Genomic DNA, 20,556 nt, shown 5'->3' with positions numbered 1-20,556 from the left:
CAGGCAGAGCTCTCCCAGTGGGTACATCAACTCATCTAGAGATTTGCCTAGTTTTACAACAGGCTACATCAAAAGCACCAGTGAAGTCAGTACAAACTAAAATTTCATACAGACAAGGATGTGTTTATACTGCTCTCTACATGATACACTGACATGTAAGTACAATATGTACATTCCAACTGGTTTATTTGATAATTTATGGTAAAAATGAGAAAGTCGGCAATTTTTCAGGCTGACACACTTGTATTTTGATGTCTGATTTTGTAAGCAAGTCGTTTTTAAGTGAGGTGAAACTTGGGGCCGCGCAAGACAAATCAGCCTCCTGAAAGGGGGTACAGTCGTCTGGAAAGGTTGAGAGCCGCTGCTTTAATTAAAGATTATACCATAGGCTGAAACCTCCAGGAATGTGTCCAACCAAAATTGGGAACCCCAATAAGCCCCCCAAGGCAGACACAGCCCCTGCCCCAAAGAGTTTATTGAACTAACAACAGTTTCTGATTAGCATCTCCTCTGTCCAGGAGGGTCCTTTTTTATACACTCTGAATTCCAATGGGTCCCTTCCCCTTTAAGAGCTGCTTCGCTGTCTGTCTGACAAGTATAAATGTGCCAGCTGCTCATATGGCTGAGGGAGCAGAAGGGAGACAGGGCTGGCTGCAGGGACATAAGCCATCCCGGAGGGAAGCAGGCAAGCCCATCCCCGGCTGAAGGAATGCTCAGGGTTTTCATTCTCCATGCCGAAAATGTCCAGACGCCGGATACAGACATCAGCGACTCGTACTGTTCTGTGGTGTTTGAAGGTAAGAGCCCGGCGTTCGCAGGAGGGAGGAAGACACCATGGAAGGGAGGAAGGGATTGAGTGGGCAAAGCAGGGAGGAGCACTCTGCAGCCTGCAGCTGGCACTGCCAGCTGGGGAATAACACAGAACCTCTCCCCTCCCGCTTCCCTTGGGAGGAGACAAGCATTTAAACCGAAGGGGGAAGTTTTATTGTTGGACAGAAGAATAATGTCGCCTCTTCTTTCTGGTCATTCTCGGTCCCCGCCCACCCAGGGCTCCCCAGGCCCTCTGTAAGCACGGATGAATGAAGGCACCCAAACCCCTCTGGTGCCATTGCCCCATTTTACAGATGGGAAATCGAGGCACAGAAAAGCAGCCCAAATTGCCCAAGGAGGCTCGTTCTGGGGCAGAGAGGGGAGCAGAACCGTGGGGCCAGGTTCTGCTGTTACACTGGAGTAAATCCATGGAGGTTAGCAGAGGCATGGGTGTGTCTGAGAGCAGAACCTGGAGGCAGGTTTCTGGGCATGGAAGAATTAAGGTTGTGTCCTGTGACAGATACATATTGGAGCTGATTGATGGATGGAGGTTCTCCCGGGCGCCTGTGGCTTAGATGGGGGTTCACTCTGTTCTCTAGCTGTAGCATATTGTGTCTCTAAGCTTGAGGTGCTGAGTGCTTCTGTTGGCTTCAGTGAGAACTCAGCACCTCTTGGGATCATGCCCTAACAGGGAGTGAAAATCCTGGGCTTTGAGCTAAAGGTCTATCCTGGGGATTTTTCCAGGCTGCAGAGACACACGCCTGTGGTTTCCAGATCAAGTTACTGCAGCTCTTTTTTTAACCCTTGAGTGCACTGAGGGGGCCTACATGTCTAAAATCATTCTGGGTCTTCCCATGTTGCATTCAACTTGCCCTGCGCCTCAGCCCACTTATTCCCACTGTGCTCCTGAGCTTTCTCGCCAGGCCTCTGCCTGGCCCCACCGTCACAGCTTCTCTGTGAGAACCGAGTCTATGACGGTGCAAGAAAACAGCAGCTGGTAAAGCCTCCTGATCATTTCATGCTATTTATAACCCCCTCTCTGCGGCTCAGTGAAAAGTCTCTGCTCCTGAGAACTGATCCACTCGATTCTGATGGGGGAGGCTGACTTTGCCCACAGATCCCGCAGCCAGATAGGTTCCACCAGGGTCTTAAGTGGGGACAGGGCCCCAGCATGGGGGTGAATTTCACTCCTAGTGAGTTTGACTCACTACAGCAAAGCACACGTGGGAGATTTCCTGGCAGGATTGCAGAGGGAGAGAGAGCCCGCGAGCGATTAGATAGAAGGCATAGCTGAGTGGTTAAAGCATGGGAGATGGGGACCTGGCTTTTATCTTTCAGCTCTGCAAGTGACTCACTTTGTGACCACAAGCAGGTCATTCCACTGTCTGTGTGCCTCAGTTTCCCTTCTGTGAATTGGGAGAGATTTCCCCCACCTCACACGGGGGCTGGGAGACCATGCTAACATTTGCAAAGTGCTTTGAGCCCCTCGGAGGGAGGATGCTGTGGGTGTGGAGAGCTGGGCTCTGAAGGCAGCACCCCCAGAGCTTCTGGCAGCTGCAGGAGGTTGCTGGAGGTGGAAATGGGTCTGATCTACCCCGCGCTGCTGGGGAGGGACAGGACTTGCTCTTCCCCTGCACTCGGGAAGCTCCGTCTGTTTCATTTGCCTGGCAGAGCCTGTGCTGGACTCCGTCCTGCTGTGCTTGTTTCTCTCCGAGCGCTGAGTGACACAGGCCTGTTGTGCAGCCCAGCCTTGAACCACGGCCCAGCTGTGGCGTTTGGAGCGGTCTGCCTGCAAAGAGAAATGTGCCTCAGTCAGGACATTTATTTTAGTTCTCCTAGAACAGGAGGGGCCCGGGCGGCTCGCGGGTGTCGGGGACACATTTTCCCTGCTTTCCTGCTCGCCTCAGGACTCAGCAATCGTTAGTGGCGCTCCAGGGCTGAGCTGCCAGCTCGCAAAACCCTCCCGAAGCCCTTTCTGTGTCCTGCAGCCAGCCCAGCCTGGGAGGGGAGCCCCTCAGAGCTTCCAGCTGAGCAGGGAAGGGATAGCCCAGGCCGGTGCGCGGTTGGGAGCGCTCGAAGGGACACCGATGTGCCGCAGAGAGCAGCGTGGGTGCTCAGCAGGGGGCGCTCTCCCCTCCACGCCCGTGCTGAGCGCAGCGCTAGGGGGGAGCGCTCCGCAGGGAAGGCTGGAGGTGAGGCTGGAGGTAGGGTGACCAGACAGCAACTGTGAAAAATAGGGACAGGGGGTGGGGGGTAATAGGAGCCTATAGAAGAAAAAGACCCAAAAATCGGGACTGTCCCTATAAAATCGGGACATCTGGTCACCCTAGCTGTAGGGGCCACTGTTATCTCGGAGGGAGGGAGGGAGGGAGGATGTGGCAGTGGTTAGTGCCAGCCTGGGTTCAAGTCCTGGTTCCGGTACAGACTCGCTGTGTGACCTGAGTCTCTCTGTGCAATGGGAATTCTAGCACTGCCCAGGGCCGGTGCAAGGATGTTTCACGCCCTGGGCGAAACTTCCACCTTGCGCCCTCCCCCCGCCCTGAGGCACCCCCTCCCCCGCAGCAGCTCCCCCCCTCTGCCCTAAGGCGCCTCCCTTGTGGCAGCTCCCCACCCCCCACCCTCTGCCCTGAGGCACCCCTCCCCCAGCCCCAGCTCACCCCTGCCCCGCCTCCTCCCGAGCACGCCGTCACTGATTCACTTCTCCCGCCTCCCAGGCTTGCAGCGCCAATCAGCTTAGGCGCCGCAAGCCTGGGAGGCGGGAGAAGTGAAGCAGCCACAGCATTCTCGGGGAGGAGGCGGGGCAGGGGTGAGCTGGGGCAGGGAGTTCCCCTGTGTGCCGCCCCCCCCTTACTTGCTGCAGGAGGCCCTCCCCGCACTCCCCTGCCCAAGCTTCCTCCACCTAAATGCCGGCGGTGACGGGGGGTGGTCGAAGATCCGGCCGCTGCGGTCGCTCCCGAAGAAAATGGCGCCCCCCAAATCCTAGCACCCTAGGCGACCACCTAGGTCGCCTAAATGGTTGCACCGGCCCTGGCACTGCCCTACCACATAGGGATCTTGGGAGTTAAAGATCTGAGGTGTTCACATCCTACAGGAGTGGAGCCATTTAAGTTCCTTAGAGGAGACACAAAGCAGAGATCTTGGCCACTTGTGATCATTACAGATCCTATGGTACCTTACATAAGAGTAGCAGCATAAGTCTTGATTTCCTGACCACAACACACTTTGGGTAACTATATTCTGGTACCAAATTTCCCCTGCAACATCACTAGGACTTTTCTTCACTTTCTGATGCATAGTAATGGCGTGTTCCACCCCAGAGACAGTTGCACTTCAGTGGCAGACCAAAGCTTACAGCTAAGCAGGGGCTGGACATCTGAGCAGTGATGGGAGAAGCGATCCCGGGGATATGAGGTGTAGCGCAGGTTGCTTGCAAATCACTTGGGATCCTTTGGGTTGAACCGCATCATGGAATGTACAATATCATACAGGCCTGGAATGCATGTCTGCAGTGCCCTTGCAGGTTGACTTCCCAGTGGCCCGCAGGTTCGTGGTCGCAGGAAGGGAGGGAAGGATCCAGGTACTTGGAGATGAGCTTTGTTTTACTAACTGCGTCCCACCCGTTACTGTTCAGGAAGCTCTTCTTGCCAGGGGCTGCAGGTGTCTCCTGCAGAGGTCGGTGTCCTGCACCGACGCCTGCTCCACCCTGCAGAGCTCTCTGCCTGGGACCGAAAAACGCCCGGTCTCCTGCTGTTGGAACCTGTGACTCCCCGTTAGAGGCCGTGCTTCGTGGCTGCTGGCACAAGGCTGCACTTTCGGCTAGAGGTTGCTCGTTTACACTAAGGCCTCTTTGCACGGCTCTCCTCGTACGAAGGGGCTGGAGGTGGGGGGAAGTGACCCTGACGCCCACTTTAGGAAGGGCTCCTGGCTGCGCCAGAGGGATGCTAAAGGGGCCTGGGTGTGGGATGTATGGCCATGGCGAGCCCAGCGGGATTTCAGGGGCGGTGTCGTTCTACACTGGGGCAAACCCAATATGTTTTGAATGTTTTCGTGGCAACTGATCTGCGTTGAAACGGCCCCATTTCACAGAAAAGCGGAGGGGTTTGATTCAGGACGCGGTGGCCTAGTGGTTAGAGCCCTGGCCGGGGTGGTTGGAGACCCGGGTGCACGTCTCTGCTTTGCGTGAGTCACGGCAGAGTTTTTCCTCACCCAGTCAGACACCCCCGGCAATGTTCCGACCGGCTCCATTTGCCTCCTGAACTCCGACATGAGAAACCGACTGCAAAGTGCCTTCAGCCCTGGCTGCTTTAGAGAAATGGAGATTCAGGACCCTCGTGTGGCCTGATGCACTGATGTAACGCGAGGCACATACCAGCGTGGCTTCATCCAGCCATTGACTGGAGCAAATTGCACAGTGGAAAGCCTGCTTTCCGTACTGGCCTAATTGCACGGCTGCCGTTCTACCCATGCAAATCCTCTAAGAGAGGCAGGGTCTCGGTCCGAGCCCCGGCCTGTGGCTTTGAGAACTGGCGGTGAGCAGAGAGCTGGGCAGCCAGCGTTGTCCGGAGCTGGAGGAAGATGCCTAGTGCAGGGCAGTGAACCGGGGTTAGGTGTGGCCTTAGGTACCAGCTTCACTGAGGATCTGGAAAAGGGAGTAATGGCACTTTGATAAAATGTGCAGCTGAGGCTGCACTGGGAGGAGCTGCGGCCGAGGACAGAGAAATAAACCCAAAGGGCCTGCAGAGACCAGGGACTCCAGCAGAAAACAACCAGGAGATTCAAGCTGGAAAAGTGCAGCCAGTCCCCGGGCAGGGGAGCAGGCCCCACAGGAGCGGCTCAGGGGGAATCTGATAAGCAGTGACACTGACGGAGACCTGGGGCTGCGAGGTGGTGGCAGATGGGCCAAGAGTTTGCAATGAAATGAGTCAGCAGAAGAAGGGGCCGGCGCCATCTTGGGCTGTGCAGCAGCCGTGCCTGGAATCCGGGCTTTAGACAAAGCCTGACCGAGCGGAGGGAGTTCAGAGCTGTCTGGCTGACCCGGCCCGTCACTGGGGTATCTCAGCAGGCGTTCGTGTATTTATCCTCACCCCCTGCCCCTGTGAAGTAGGGAAACCCAATATGTACCCTCCCTGTTGTACACCTAGAGAAACTGAGTCACGGAGAAACCAACCGACTGGCACAAGGTCCCCCAGGCCACCTCTAGCAGTGCGGGGAATAGAACGGCAGTGTTTAAAGTACCAGGCTAATGCGCTAACCACCAGATCATCCCCCCGCAGCCGAGCCATAAAGATATCCCAGGAGGCTGAGGGTCGGGATGAGGCAAACCTGGACCAGCTGAATCTGTAAGGATTGGCTGAGCCACGCCAAAGGGGGTGGGGATGTGAGACCAGCGTCCACGGCTCAGACAGGGGCAAACACCAAGGAGAGAAGGGATATTTTCACTCGTCAGAAGCCACTGGAGCAGTAATGGCATGGAACTGAGAAGGGGTGAATTTAGAGTGAATATCGGCAGTGCCTTCCGGCCAGTGGGGTGTGGAGTCGTGCCTCGAGGGGGAGCAGATGGGAACTCATCACCTGAGATGCTTGAAACCCAAGTGCAGCAAACACATAACAGGGGACAGTTCTGCCCTGGCCAGGAGCGGGACGGGGGGAGCTAACAGATCCTGCCCCGCTCTGCTCTTCCTGGGGCTGTTGCAAAGTGTGTCTCTTGCACCAGAACAGTCTGAGTTTCAGAGGTGCTGAGCACTTGCGGCTGCCCGTTTCAGAGGTGCACGGGCAGCGCTTCCAAAAATCAGGCTGGAGATTGCGGCCTCCAGGAACACTCTGCTTGTGTGCGCTCCCTCTCGCGGTCTGAGTTTCTCTCCTTCTCTTTTTATTCCCCCCTCTGGCCTGCGCCTGCCAACGCTGAGCTCAGGTGCCGGGATAGGCTACAAACAACCAGCAGCATCCGGACGCTTTCCAGCCAGGTGCAGAATGCACTGGGGAGAGGGTGGAGTCACCTACCCCTGGAGTGAGCCGGCCTCTCTTGCTGCTGCCACAGGTCCTGAGAAGGTTGCACTGTGAGGCTGGTCAGGGACCAGGGTTTTCATCCATGAAAAACATCAGTGACAAGGATTTAAAATAAAAATTAAACAGTGAAAATGTTTGTGTGTGTGTCAAACAATGGAAAAGGTTGAAATTCCCTCAAGTTTTGTTAGCAAAATAAATAAACAATTTAACCACCCCCCCCAAACGTGAACAAGTTAGACAAAAATCGAATGTTTGTTCTTTGAAAATGTCCATTTAGTAAAAAACCCTCCATTTTCCATCAAAACCCAAAGAATCCACAGAAAGTTGTTGAGCGGCTCTACTCCGTGGCTCTGTGCCAGGCTCTGACCTGCACGGTTCTGTGGCTAATGATCTCTCTGCTGCAGGAAAATGGACTTTCATACTTGTGATCTTGGTGGAAACCGCAGGGGATTTCCTGGCTGTATGGCCCCCCTGTACAGCTGACTCTTGGGTAGGGAATATCACTTGGCATTCAAGTACTACAAATGCTGATTTACCTTTTACCAAAGGACTTTGCAACACTAATAATGAGGAAAATGAATAATTTTGCTTTTCTCAAGTATCTGATGCCTGGGGGGACCAAACCTGGGGCACTCAGGTGTAGATGCTACAAGCCGCTATAGTTTGAGCTGACGGACCAGATCTGTTAATTGCAGACACTGGAGACTCAGAACCGCTATATGTGGTGTATCCTCTAGAGGGGGACAGAGAACCACAGTATATTAGTGCGAGTTACATGGCTCTTGTGTAAATACTAATGATCAGGGCCCTACCAATTCCACTGAAAAACGTGTCATGGACCGTGAAATAAGCCCTTCCCTGGGAAATCTGATCTCCCCAGGCTGCTGGGAGCCACTAGACAGCTAGCTGGGAGTCCCAACTGGGCTGGTGAGGGACAGGACTTGTCCTTCCCCTACACAGCCGCTCTCGGAGAGGGGAGGAGCTCAGACCCACCTCTGGGTCCCTTTTGGGTTGAGAGCCCCACGGTTACAACACTGTGAAATTTCAGGTGTTTGAGCTGAAAAAGTGAAATTGATCAATTAAAAAACCCTCCGGCTGTAAAATTGAACGAAATGGACCGTGAATTTGGTAGGGCCCTACTAATGATTTAACCCTCACTAATAAAGCCTGTGGAGTGGATCGGTATGATCAGATGGGGAAACTGAGGCCCAGAGAGGGGGAACGATTTGCCCAACATCACACAGCAAGGGAATGGCAATAGCGAAAATCCTGACTCCCATTCTCCTCCCGAGCCACTAGACAATGCTTCCTGCCGCCCCTGGGGGTGTGCAGCCAGCCTGCAGCACCTGGGGGTGTGTAGCCAGCCTGCAGCACATTCTTAATGGAAAAAGTGCATGTTGTATAAACAATCTTTCTCAGTTGCCACCTGCTGGAAAATTACACAACGCTGCAGTTCAAAGGGTTTCTCATCATCTTCCTCGGCTCTGGGTGACTAGAGGAGGATGAATGGGGAAGGGAACTTGTGGGGGGGAGGTGTAAGGAGGGGGGTACAGCAGGCTGGCTGAACTGGGAGGTAAAGAGGATTCAGTATCGCTAACGGCAGCTCTCTGAAAGCTGGGGTCTCCTTCGCCCAAGCGCCACGGGGAGATTTCAGCCCAGGCAAAAAGCCAGCATGAGGTCTTGTGCCCTGCTTCAGTTCCCTGCTCGTGTGGTAGACAGACATGGGTTGTTGATAAAAATATCCAATAGCATTGGACCAAAAACCAGTTCCTGGGGACCCCTCTGGAAACAGCTCCCCTCTTTGATCTTTCCCCATGAACAGGTACATTCTGCGATCCACCAGTGAGCTGGTTGTTAATCCCTCCAGCGTGTTTCCTGTTAACTCCATACCATGCAAACATTTCAATCAGAGTGACCGGGCTTGAAGTTGGAGCTAGACAAACTGAGACTGGCAATAAGGGTGCACATCGTTAGCAGTGGGGGTAATTAACCACTGGAACGACTTACCAAGGGCCATGGGGGATCCTCCATCATAGGCAATTTTTAAATCAAGACTGGATATTTTGCTATAAGATCATCCCTAGCTCAAGCAGGAATTAATTCAGGGGAGTCCTGTGGCCCGTGCTGTGCAGGGGGTCAGACTAGATGATAACAGTGGTCCCGTTTTGGCCCTGGAATCAATGAATCTATGGTACTAAGTCAAATGTCTTGGAGAAACCCGCGTATACTCTATCGGCACAGTTGCTATCAACCAGACCTGTCATGTTATAAAAAAACCCAACAGGTTTGTTCAGCAAGACCCACCTTCCTTGATACTGTGCTGACCGGCATTAATTACAGTTCTAGCCTCTCATTCTTTGTTGATAGAATCCTGAATTAGCCGTTCTATTATTTTACCTGGGATCGACGGCAGGGTAACCGGTCTATAGTTCCCTTTGTTGGACCTACACTGACTGTCTTCCAATCCTTTGGAATTTCCCCAGTTTTCCAAGATTTGTTAAAAATGAACCTTTGTGGGTCAGAGAGCTCCTTGCATGTAAATTATTGCAGCAGTATTAATAATTGCTCTTTCCAGAAAATAGTTGCTATTTCAGCACATCACAAAATGTCGTTCGTGTCCTGATCTGTTCGGCTTCACCCCTTTGCAAACAAGCAAAACCTAGGAATTAAAAAACTAACCCACAAACAGACTGTGCAGTCTTCAAATAATAGCCAGTGAATGAAGATTTCTATAGCACAGAAAAGCCAAAAAAAGTGTTGATGAGAAATCTACCCAGATCTACCCAGAAGATTAGAAAGAAATACCTTGCAATATTTCAAACCCTCATGCTCCATGATAGCAAAAGCCTGAGGTCTATAGCTTATTTAGAAAAATATTGCTCATGTTATGATTATATTTAGTACTTACGTAGACTTCCTCTTGATTTAATTTGTCTGTGGTTAAGTGACAGGTGAGTCGATGGCATTCTCCAGTGCTGGGTTCAGTGCCACATTGTGTGTTCCATCAAAGCTGTGCTCTGTGTTGTGTGATAGAATTAAAAGGAAACCTTCAAGACACTTTTAATAATTTAAAGAATAATTTCATTACCTGCTGTTGTTTCTAATTTCTTTTCCTTTGCTTCTCTGTTTCTTTCTGGGAGCTCAGAACAAACACACCCAGGAATAAGTCTGTCCTTCACTGGGTCTTTGATCCTGAGAATAAGTAGTTAGTAGACTGTGGGTTTCTCCTTTGCGGGCAGTTCCAAAAGTATGGGTCTGGAGGTGTGTATTTGCATTCCCCTTCGCCCAAGTATTTCCTAGGAAACCCACTCGACTAAAAGTTCCTTCTCGTCTTGACTCTCGTTCAAAAGAGTCATTTCAATCTCCTCACACTTCCCAGGGGTTACATTAGTCACATCTTCCTGTCACAGATGTTACACAGAATCCCACAGTAATACGAAACCTTTGCATTTTTAATACAATGAACTTCTAAGATACTTAAACTTAATTCAGTAAGGTTTCTCCAAGATATTGCAGGAAATTGCTGTATCTTGTCACTGTTATTAACCAATGAGAATCAACCTTTCTTGAGGAAAATAGCTAAAAAGTACAAATGCAAAACACAATTAAACCTGAAGATTTAAATTTAGCTTTCCTGCTTGGTTGAATCATAGAATCATAGAATCTCAGGGTTGGAAGGGACCTCAGGAGGTATCTAGTCCAGCCCCCTGCTCAAAGCAGGGCCAATCCCCAACTAAATCGTCCCAGCCAGGGCGTTGTCAAGCCTGACCTTAAAAACCTCTAAGGAAGGAGATTCCACCACCTCCCTAGGGAACCCATTCCAGTGCTTCACCACCTTCCTAGTGAAATAATTCAAGGTTGAATCACGTTTCACTTCTTTGCTATGTCCGATGACCGACACTGTTCATTCTCGAATTGTCCATGGAGTCTTCTGGGAAAAGCTGTGTAGATAAGTCCTGAATTTCTAATGTAAAAAAACAAACAGAAATTGAAAAATTCAAAAGCCAATTTTCAAGCCTCCTTCATTCATTATAAAGATGCCAAAAAATGCTACAAAACAGTTTAGTGGCTTTTGCGTTAGTCCAGGATCTTTCTGTGTAGTGTGCGCTGCACTCCCAGCTAATATGATGTGACCAACAACACTTAACATTTCTCCTCTGCACTTTTCCTTGCAAGGGCCTGCCACACAGGGTCCTGATCCTGCTAGTGGGGGCCGCGTGCCTCTGCGGCGTGCCCCAAAAGCATTGTTACTTTGTGCGCAAAGTACGCTGGGTCTTGTGCAGTCATGCATGGAGGGGCGGCCCTGACCCCAGTTGGATCTTCAGGGTCAGACCTTTGCATCTGCCTTGATCTGACTGTGGGATTCAGGCCAAGAGCTTTGCTGTGTTCAATCCACTTGCAAGGTTCAGTGATGCAGAGAACTTAATAACAGAGAGTTCCACATTGACCAGAGCTGCGGTTCCTGTCTAAGCAGATTTAGCCCACTGGGCCAGGTTCTGCTCTCGTTTACACTGGCACACTGAAGTCAGTGGAGTGACTCCAGATTTACTGTGGTGTAAAGAGCAGAACTTCTCTCTCTGTCTGGTGCCGTACCATAGTTAGCTGTTCCAGCTGTGCCACCGAAGGCAGGAGACATGGGCAAGTGGCACTGAGGGCCTGCTTCACCTTTCATTCCTGGGGGGGGGGCTCCCCTCTTGGCTCTCAGATCCCCAGGGGACCTGGTGGGGCCGGCAGCCAGAAAAGCCTTCTCTTGACTTGTAAACGTAGCAAGTTGGCTTGGCGTGTGCTGGAGAGGACAGTTGTGTCCCTAGCTGGTGCCATTTTTAGAGAGTTAGAGCCATGTATTGTGAGCCCTTCCCTAGGCCCTCTGCACTGGGGAGAATCTCACCCACCCCCTGTAAAATCCTCCCCTGACTGCTACATGCATCACTGGCTGGAGGGAGCCAGGCCTATTGGCTTGAGATCTATGGGAGGTCAGCATTCAGGGCCACACTGGAGAGGAAGCATGGCCTTCTGGCTAAGTCTTAGGACTCATGAGTTTAATTCCCAGCTTGTAGAGTCTCTGTAGCATTGGCCATGGTACTACATCACTTCCTGCCTCAGTTTCCCCATATGTAAATGGAAAGTAATAATTATTTATTTGGCCAGTGGTAGATCAGGGCTCCATTGCGCTAGGTGCTGTACAAACACAGAACAAAACAACCACCCGTTTCCTGGAGGAGCTTACAATCCAAGTATTAATACATCCCTACCCCACAGGAGGGTAAAAGAATTAACTTTTGAGAGGTGCATCCAGGCAGATTAGTCCATACAGATCACTTGCACTGGAGGGAATTTTGCTCCAGGTGTTCTGCTTATAAGAAGCACATGGGAATATGCCGCGTTTATTGAAGATACAACAATTAGCATATGCATTCAATCACTCCACACACACACACTGTCCCGCCAGTCGATCTTATAATACCAGTCCAGAGTCTGGATCAATCTAGTGGCCAGCGAGGTTAATCACGAGTAGGGAGGAGCCGGGTTCCGTCGGTCGCGACACGCTGCTCCAGGGAAGCCTTGGCACGACAAACCCAAAGTTTCCTGGCAAGGCTCCTGTTTATATAGTGATTTTCCTTCATTGGGACCAGTGAGTTTTGCACCGTGGTGCTGTAATCAACTGTTGTTTGACGAGTGGTTGTTCTCTTGAATTGTTCTTTGTACCCTACATGTCCCTTAGGGAGTTATTTCAGGCTGGGTTTGGTCACTGCTATTTTGTCCCCATTGATAGGTGCCGGTCTCATTTTTAGAGTCGTTAATTTGCCCTCCTCTGACATGTCAATGGGGCGTGTTGCAGCCGCCTGGCGTCCTTGCGTCTGTCTCCTGCTCCTTCCTAGACCGTCTGGTTCAGCGATGGCCTTCAGACTCCTCTCTTAACCCCCACGTTCCTCATTCGCACACAAACCAGGACTGATTTACACAGAGCATTTTAAACAGGAACATCACGTTGCAATGCCGAAGCAAACAATCCTGGCGCGCTGTAGCAGGGGGCTGGTGCCAAGGCACCCAATTAGCCCTGCTCCGCCAGCCCCAATCAGGGGAAATAGATTGGGGCTGGGGAGAAGCCTGGTGCCTGGCCATTAGAACTGGCTGCACCTGCGGGCCTGGGGGTTCAAGGGCTATGAAGGCTGGTTGGCAGCCAGAAGAGGGGGGAATGGCCAGGGGAAGGTCAGTCTTCATGTAGGAGAGGAGATTGTCAGGCCTGCAAGCTCTGTACATAGTATATCACTGGTGGTGGGAGAACTTGTGTAAATAAAGCCATGGGTGCTGCAGAAGGAGAAGCCTCTCTGAGCTTTATTGGGGCAGCCAGTGGGCCCCAGGAAGAGGGGCGGGCAGAGGGCTCGTCACACATGCCTTTACTTCTTTTAAAATGCTAAACCTACACCAAACTGGTGAGCCTTAGAGGATGTGTTACTGCCTTGAGCCAGGTGCTGGCTGATGGCCCATTAGGCCATTCCTTTTTACTATTCAAAAAAAGCAGCTGGCAAAATCTAATCAAAGCAGACACCAATGCATTTAATACATACTATATTATTAGTCTCTATTCTTCATTTTAAATGATATAAAATACAAACACAAAATCCTGCTACTACACAGGAATAATTGTTTTCTCCTGCCAGGAATACACACCCCTCGCTGGCCCAGCAGGGGGTGTCCCGGAGCTGTGTTTTAGCAATTCAAGCCTTGCTCGATTATAGGCTTTTCACCATCCCTTGTTAGCAATAATTTAGGGAACTGTACGTCTGGCTGGTGCATTTCAACATAGCTGCCTCCATGGCCGGATTGGCAGCTCCTCCTCCTTGCCCTTCTCTCTTCCAGGAGCTGAACACAACCCTTTAAAGAAGATCAAGAAACCAGTAGGTGGGAATGGGGGAGCCAGGTAGCCCTTAGAAACATTCTCATCCCAAAGATGTGGTTAGTCGCTTAGCAGATTCCTTTGCACTGCGTCCCATTAACTCCTCACGGCCACCCAATCTGAGGCAAAGCACTCGACAGTCCTTGCTGGGTCAAGAGGCTCCCAGGGGAAATCAGGAGATATTTTATTTCCTAGCATCTCTCATTCATGTGAAAAGACTGTCTGGAGCCATGGAGCGACCCTCCGGGTGTATATGGAGGCTCTGGGGCCTGGTCTGTGTGACCTACCGGTCAATGTCACCTGTGTACCCCACCTGACCCACAGGCGGGGAGTATGGTACCGTCCCAGCAGTGCAGGCTGTAGCAGCCCAGGAGTTTAGCTCTGAAGATCTTCACTTCCATCCTTGACATTGGCACACCTGGCGCTGGCTAGCTGAATGCTACGCTTGCTTCCTTCCAGCAGCTCCGTTCCACCAAGGGGCAGGCTCAGGGCCTGCCTCGCCTGGGGAAGAGGCTTTATTGTTCGCAAAGTGCTCTTTGGTTCTGGGACGGAGGAGAGATGGGCCAAGGATTATTAATACTTACCGGGGCTTAGACATCAAAAGGATTGATGGGTGCCTTAAAAATACCGTCAATAGACGACTTATATCAGCATTTGGCTTTTCACTGCCTCCTTAGGTGGCACCTGCACCCCATTGTGCATCTTTTACCGTCCTTTAATGCTCTGTGCTCAATTGTCCAAAGGAAAATCAAACAAGGAGAAGTCCGGAGACCTGAGCGGCTTGTCCACCCTGTTAGCTTCAAAGCCGGAATTAGTGAAGCAATCTGCCTGTTGGACTGTGGCTAGCAAGGGGATAGATCCGGCAGGATTTCCATGCACAGAACCTCATACTGGCTTCAATGGGAGTTCCGTGCACAGACGGAAGAGCAGAATCAGGCCCACAGATTGCAATTATTGCTAGCCCCAGGCAGCTGGATTGCTAAAGAACGTTGCACTGACTGGAGATAGTTGCTGGTTGGATGTAGTTAGACAGGGTTGCAATTAAATAGGCACTGGCTGGCTGGACCAGTCGCTAGCCGGGGTGACGGTGAAGTGGCCGCAGGGTGGCTGGACTGGTCGCTAGCCGGGGTGGCAGTGAAGTGACTGCGGGGTGGCCGGACCGGTCGCTAGCCGGCTGACGGTGAAGTGGCTGCTGGCTGACCGGACCGGTTGCTAGCCGGGGTGGCGGTGAAGTGGCCGTGGGGTGGCCGGGCCGGTTGCTAGCCGGGTGATGGTGAAGTGGCCGGACCAGTTGCTAGCCCGGGTGGCAGTGAAGTGGCTGCTGGCCGGCCGGACCGGTTGCTAGCCCGGGTGACGGTGAAGTGGCCGCGCAGTGGCCGGGCCGGTCGCTAGCCAGGGTGGCGGTGAAGTGGCCGGACCAGTTGCTAGCCCGGGTGGCAGTGAAGTGGCCGCTGGCTGGCCGGACCAGTTGCTAGCCAGGGTGGCGGTGAAGTGGCCGGACCAGTTGCTAGCCCGGGTGACGGTGAAGTGGCCGGACCGGTCGCTAGCCGGGGTGACGGTGAAGTGGCCGCGCGGTGGCCGGACCGGTCGCTATCCGGGGTGGCCCCGGTCGCTAGCTGGGGTGGCCCCGGTCGCTAGCCGGGTGGCGGTGAAGTGGCCGGACCGGTCGCTAGCCGGGGTGGCCCCGGTCGCTATCCGGGTGGCGGTGAAGTGGCCCCGGGTCTGGTCTGTGGAGGGCAGCAGGTGCTGCTGAGCCCCGCTCCCGGGGCCCGCCCACGGCTCTGCAGCGCCCCCTGCCGGCCCAAGCGGCGCTGATGCTGAGGGTGCCGGGACCTGCCGCGCCGAGGCGCTCCCGGGGCCGGCGCCGCAGCTGCTCCGCCCGCGCCCCCTCGCTGCCCGCCCGGCAGCGGCGCTCGGTCTCCCTGTCCTGCGCCCCCGGCCGGCCGGCGGAGCCATGCTGCGCTGCCTGCTGCTCGGAGCCTCCAGCCTCCCCAACCTGGAGAAGCGGGACAAGCAGAGCGACCCGGTGGCCAGCCTGACTTTCCGAGGTGAGGGGCGCCGGGACCCCCGGCTACACGGGGGGGGGGGGACAGGGGGACCCGACCCCCACGGCCACTTACAGGGGAGGGGGTTTACTGGGGGGCAGCCAGGGGACCCCCCCCCCAGCTGTTGGTCTCCCTGGGTGCAGATCCCATAGCTTCCCAGCCGTGGGGTGGGTGCTGCCGCCCCTCTGTCTCTTGGCCTGGGCACAGCAGCCCTGGGCAGAGATCACCCCCGGGGCACTGGCCGGGAGACGCATCTGGTTCCCGGGGACACTGGTGTGAATCCGGGGGCTCTGGCTGCAGCTGACAGAGGGACTCCGGATAGACACTGGTCTCTGTAGGGCAGGGGTCGGCAACCTTCCAGAAGTGCTGGAGTCTTCATTTGTTCACTCTGATTTAAGGTTTCACGTGCCAGTCATACATGTTAACGTCTTTAGAAGGTCTCTGTCTATAAGTATATACTATAGAACTAAACTATTGTTGTATGTAAAGTAAATAAGGTTTTAAAAATGTTTAAGAAGCTTCATTTAAAATTAAATTAAAATGCAGAGCCCCCCGGACTGGTGGCCAGGACCCGGGCGGTGTGAGTGCCACTGAAAATCCGCTCGCGTGCCGCCTTCGGCGCGTGTGCCATAGGTTGCCTACCCCTGGTCTAGGGCATTGCTGTTCCTCCGCCCCTGCTCCCTGATGTAGATGCTCTGTCCTGGGCTTGAATCCCAATGGAGAGACGCCGGGTGGAGGCACGTGCCCTGGGCTTCCTATCGTTCCTTGCCTTGGCACCTCGGCTCCCAACACATTTTCATGTTTTGAAGTCGGTTTATCTGAATTTGTCTGCCCGGCTGCTCCTGTCGTGTGTGTGTCTAGCCCCTGCTGTGCTCCGATACCAGGGCAGTGAGCACCGGACAAAACCCCGCATCATTAGTGGCATGTCCCCAGCCCCCGGGCGGGATCGGCGCACCATGGTGCAGGGCGCTGACTCAACAAGTAATAATAAGACCCAGCTCTTAGCATCAGGAGAGCTCCACATGCTTTACAAAGGAGGTCAGTATCCTGACCCCCATTTTACAGATGGGAAAACGGAGGTACAGGCAGGTAAAGTGACTTGCCCAAGGTCACCCAGCAGGCTGGTAGACGAGCCAGGAATAGAACCCAGATCTCCTCGCCCCCTACTTCTCCATCCACTAGGTCATGCTGCCAGAGTCTCATGGGTGACCCCTTGTGCCCACATGGCACTCCATGGACTTCAGTTGTGGTCTGCATGGGCACGAGGGTTCATCTCCATGGATCTGGACCAAAGGGACGGACTCTGGAGGGCTTCCAGCATAGGAGACACAAGGGGCTGTAGGGGCAGGATCCACGCAGGATTTCACTAGGCGTGGGTTTCCTTGCTTGCGAGCGGGGGCTTGTGGTTTTATTCGGGATGGGGGTTTACAATTCCTGAAGCCGATCTCCCCGAACTGTCGCTAGCAGGTGGGTGAGGGGTGCTCTGTAGAAAAGCCGCCTTCCTACATGAATCAAGTGTGTTACTAACTTGGGGCAGTTTTTGCTTGTAGGTGGGGTGTGGAGGGAAAGGTTTTCCCTGTATCGGTGGGGGAGGATGAACAGTTTCCCAGGTTACGTTGTTAAACGGTCACTCTACTAAAAGCTCAGTGCACTGATTAGGTGATGCCATCTTCATTAACCCAGGTGAAGCGCAGCCACAAATACAGCCCCTCCCCCATAATAAACACCAAAGGGAAAAGCAATGGGCCAGGTCCGCAGCTGCTGTAGATCAGCCGAGCTTCATTGAAATCAACAGAGCTCAGGTGATTTATACCAGGTGAGGAGCTGGCCCAAGAACTTCCTAATTAGGCAGCTGAGGCTCTGGCACTAATTCTGCTTCACAGGTCACTGTCTGTATTCTTGGACATGGTGCTTGGTGCTACTGCTAAGGTCATGGTAGAGATGGAGATAGGAACCCTGATTGGTAATAAAAGGCACTAATGGATTTTTGCATGCCATACAGTTAAATATTGCCTGGCTGTACATATGTAGGTATGTCTTTGTTCCCATTGTTGTCTGTGGTCTCCAGTGCTCTAATGTCTGAGTACCTAATTCATGTGTGGATGTGTCTTTATTTTTGAAATGTATTTAAAAGGGCAACATTTAATTTTGTTTTTAAAGATCAAAAACCATTGGGTGTGGGGAGCTCACAAGTCCCCAGTGATATTATGGGATCTGCAGAGGCAAATCTCATTGCAGGATCGGGACTCAAATTTGGTTTAAAACAGGCAGAATTTTAGGAACCAACTTTTCATTATTTACCTTGTCTTACTCTTTCACCTGTCTCTGGACTTGGCAGTTGAAGGAATGTGGTCAGTTTCACATTTTGTTTCTAGTCAGTTTCCCTTTGGGACTGTCATGTGCCTACCTCTAAAATGCCTCTCGGATCAGTCCCAAACTTACCTACCTTCTATGCAGATTTGGTGCCACTTCACTTTTAAGGGTGGCAATAACTTCCATCAGCAATAAAGAAGCGTGAAACAGAGCCCCAGGCAGAGACTCTGGTTCAGGGAAGCATGTAAGCAGTGAGCTTGAAGTCTGTGAGGCTTAAGCAGGTGTAGAAAGTTAAGCACCCACTTAAATGCTCTGCTGAACAGGGAGGTTTTCCTGCATTGGGGCCAGTTATTTGTGCTCAAGGAAAGATCCCACAGCAATTTCACTTTCCTGAATGTCTCTCTCCCTTTGGGGCTCAGGCAGGCACGGGCAAGGCTGAGATGTATGCTTGGGCACTGGCCCAAGGCAGCGATATATTGGGCCCCAATCCTGGGCTCACAGATGCAGGCAGAGCAGCTTCAGGTGTGAGGTCTTGGGCCCCAGTCTGGTAAGGGACTCACATGTTGATCTTTATGCCTGGTGAGTAGTTCCTCTGAAATCAGTGGGATGCCTTGAGGCGCATAAAAGTTAAGCATGTGGCTTGCAGGGCCAGGGTCTTGGTTTGCAAACCTCCGAGGGGAACGTGTAGATTCAGTCCCTCCCCAAGCCAGCTTGCCCCTGAATTGCTCTGAAAAGAAAAACAAAGAACCCATTCAAGTATTTCTGTAAAATTCTTTAAAACACCCCCCCCCCCCGCCACCACCTACATCTAGGCCCATCCCTAAGCCTGGCTCCCCATTCACAAGCCTGGATGGCAGCGCTGGGATTTACGTGCGTTCGGATTCTGTGACTCTGCTTGGAATTACAGTGACCATATATAGTAATACTGAACGCTGCGTGTGATGGACAGGCGGAAGGAGGGGAAGAAAAGCCATCAGGCAAACCTTTTGGGAGGCCTTTGGCATCTGAGTCACTGCTATTGTTTCTGTGCCTCACACTAAAGGCTTTTCCTTTTCCTTTTCCCCTTTGCATGAACTGACTAGCACCCAGAAATGCCGGTACTAGGGCTAAAAGCTGCATGCACCAGATGGAGTCTGGCTGATAATCGTGCTTTTCAAATTCAAACTGGAAACAAGGCTGGGAGTAATCAACCACGGAACGTACCTAGTGCTGTGGTGGGTTCTGCACGGGACTGGAAGGCCCTCCTGGGTCATAGCATCCAGTTCTCTGCTCTCCAAGGCAACCCTGTCATATCGTCCCATTCATCAACTTCTCACGCTCCAGCTTCAGACTAGTTCGGTGGTTTTCCCCTGTGGGAAGCTGTCCCGGAACCTCCCTCCTCTGAAGGTTAGAAACCACCTAATTTCCAGCCAAAGTTTACTCCTGGCCACTTGTTCTTGTTCCAGCGTGGTCCTCTAGCTTCAGCAGCTCTTCTCCCTCCCTGAAGTATTTGCAGAGAGCAATCCCAGTCCTCCGCCCGCATTGTCAGGGGCAGCACGTTTGTCTAATTTTTGATGGTGCCCAGAATGGGTCCAAATCCTGCCCCCCCACCTGCCTAAGGCTCTGGGAGGGTGTTTGGGTGCAGGAAAGGTGCGGGCTGTAGGCTGGGAAAGGGGGTTGGGGTGCAGGTGGGGGTGAGGGGTTGGGCTCTGGGAGGGAGTTTGAGTGCGGGCTCTGGGCAGGGTAGGGTTTGGGGGGCAGGAGAGGTGAGGGGTTGGGCTCTGGGAGGGAGTTTGAGTGCAGGCTTTGGGCTGGGAAAGGGGGTTGGGGTGCAGGAGCGGGGAGGGGTTGGGCTCTGGGAGGAGTTTGGGTGTGAGGTGCAGGCTCTGGGCAGGGCAGGGGTTGGGGTGTGGGAGGGGGTGCGGGGTCGGGCTCTGGGAGGAGTTTGGGTGAGGGGTGTGGGAGGGGGTGAGGGGTCAGGCTCTGGGAGGGAGTTTGTGTGAGGGAGGGGGTGAGGGGTCAGGCTCTGGGAGGGAGTTTGGGTGTGAGGTGCAGGCTCTGGGTGGGGGTTGGGGTGTGGGAGGGAGTTTGAGTGGGGGCTCTGGGCAGGGCAGGGGGTTGGGGTGCAGGAGAGGTGAGGGGTCGGTCTTTGGGAGGCATTTTGGGTCAGGGGCCGCAGGGTTGTGCCAGTCGCTTCCAGGAGCGGTGCAGAGCGAGGCCAGGCAGGAAACCTACCTTAGCTCTGCTGTATTGGTGATGGCCGGGGGCCTCCGGGCCCTTTTAAATTGCCCAGGGGCAGGCAGGGCCGGGAGGTGTGTGGGGGTGGCAAGTGGGGCCAGGGGAGAGACCTGGCCCCGAACACTGGTGGAGCCCTGAATATTCCTGGAGCACGGGCACCCCAGGCCCATATACCTTGCCGCCCCTGTGCGTTTTGCCAGGCCAAACAAGCCAAGCTCTTAGACTCTGCTCCTAAGGCAGGGTCTTTCCATTCCCCTGATCCTCCTA

The 20,556-nt window shown here is 53.2% G+C and overlaps 1 protein-coding gene across 11 annotated transcripts in view; it reads left to right on the top strand.

The window, feature by feature from the left end:
* The first annotated feature begins 630 nt into the window (after positions 1 to 630).
* The window catches only part of DYSF (dysferlin), a 282,294-nt gene continuing 262,368 nt past the window's right edge, over positions 631 to 20,556 (top strand). For 7 of the 11 annotated variants that reach the window (XM_039540939.1, XM_039540937.1, XM_039540933.1 and 4 more), the window contains exon 1: positions 15,669 to 15,762. In XM_039540939.1, coding sequence (XP_039396873.1) covers positions 15,669 to 15,762 — 94 coding nt within the window. Of the gene's footprint in view, positions 798 to 15,668; positions 15,763 to 20,556 lie in introns of those variants that run through there. The other 4 variants (XM_039540940.1, XM_039540938.1, XM_039540935.1 and 1 more) reach the window with 1 other exon arrangement.

The sequence above is a fragment of the Mauremys reevesii genome, linkage group 5 (assembly GCF_016161935.1).
Source record: "Mauremys reevesii isolate NIE-2019 linkage group 5, ASM1616193v1, whole genome shotgun sequence".
NCBI lineage: Eukaryota > Metazoa > Chordata > Testudines > Geoemydidae > Mauremys > Mauremys reevesii.
The sequence above is the reverse complement of the archived record's forward strand: the minus strand, read 5'-3'. Positions and strand labels throughout refer to the sequence as shown.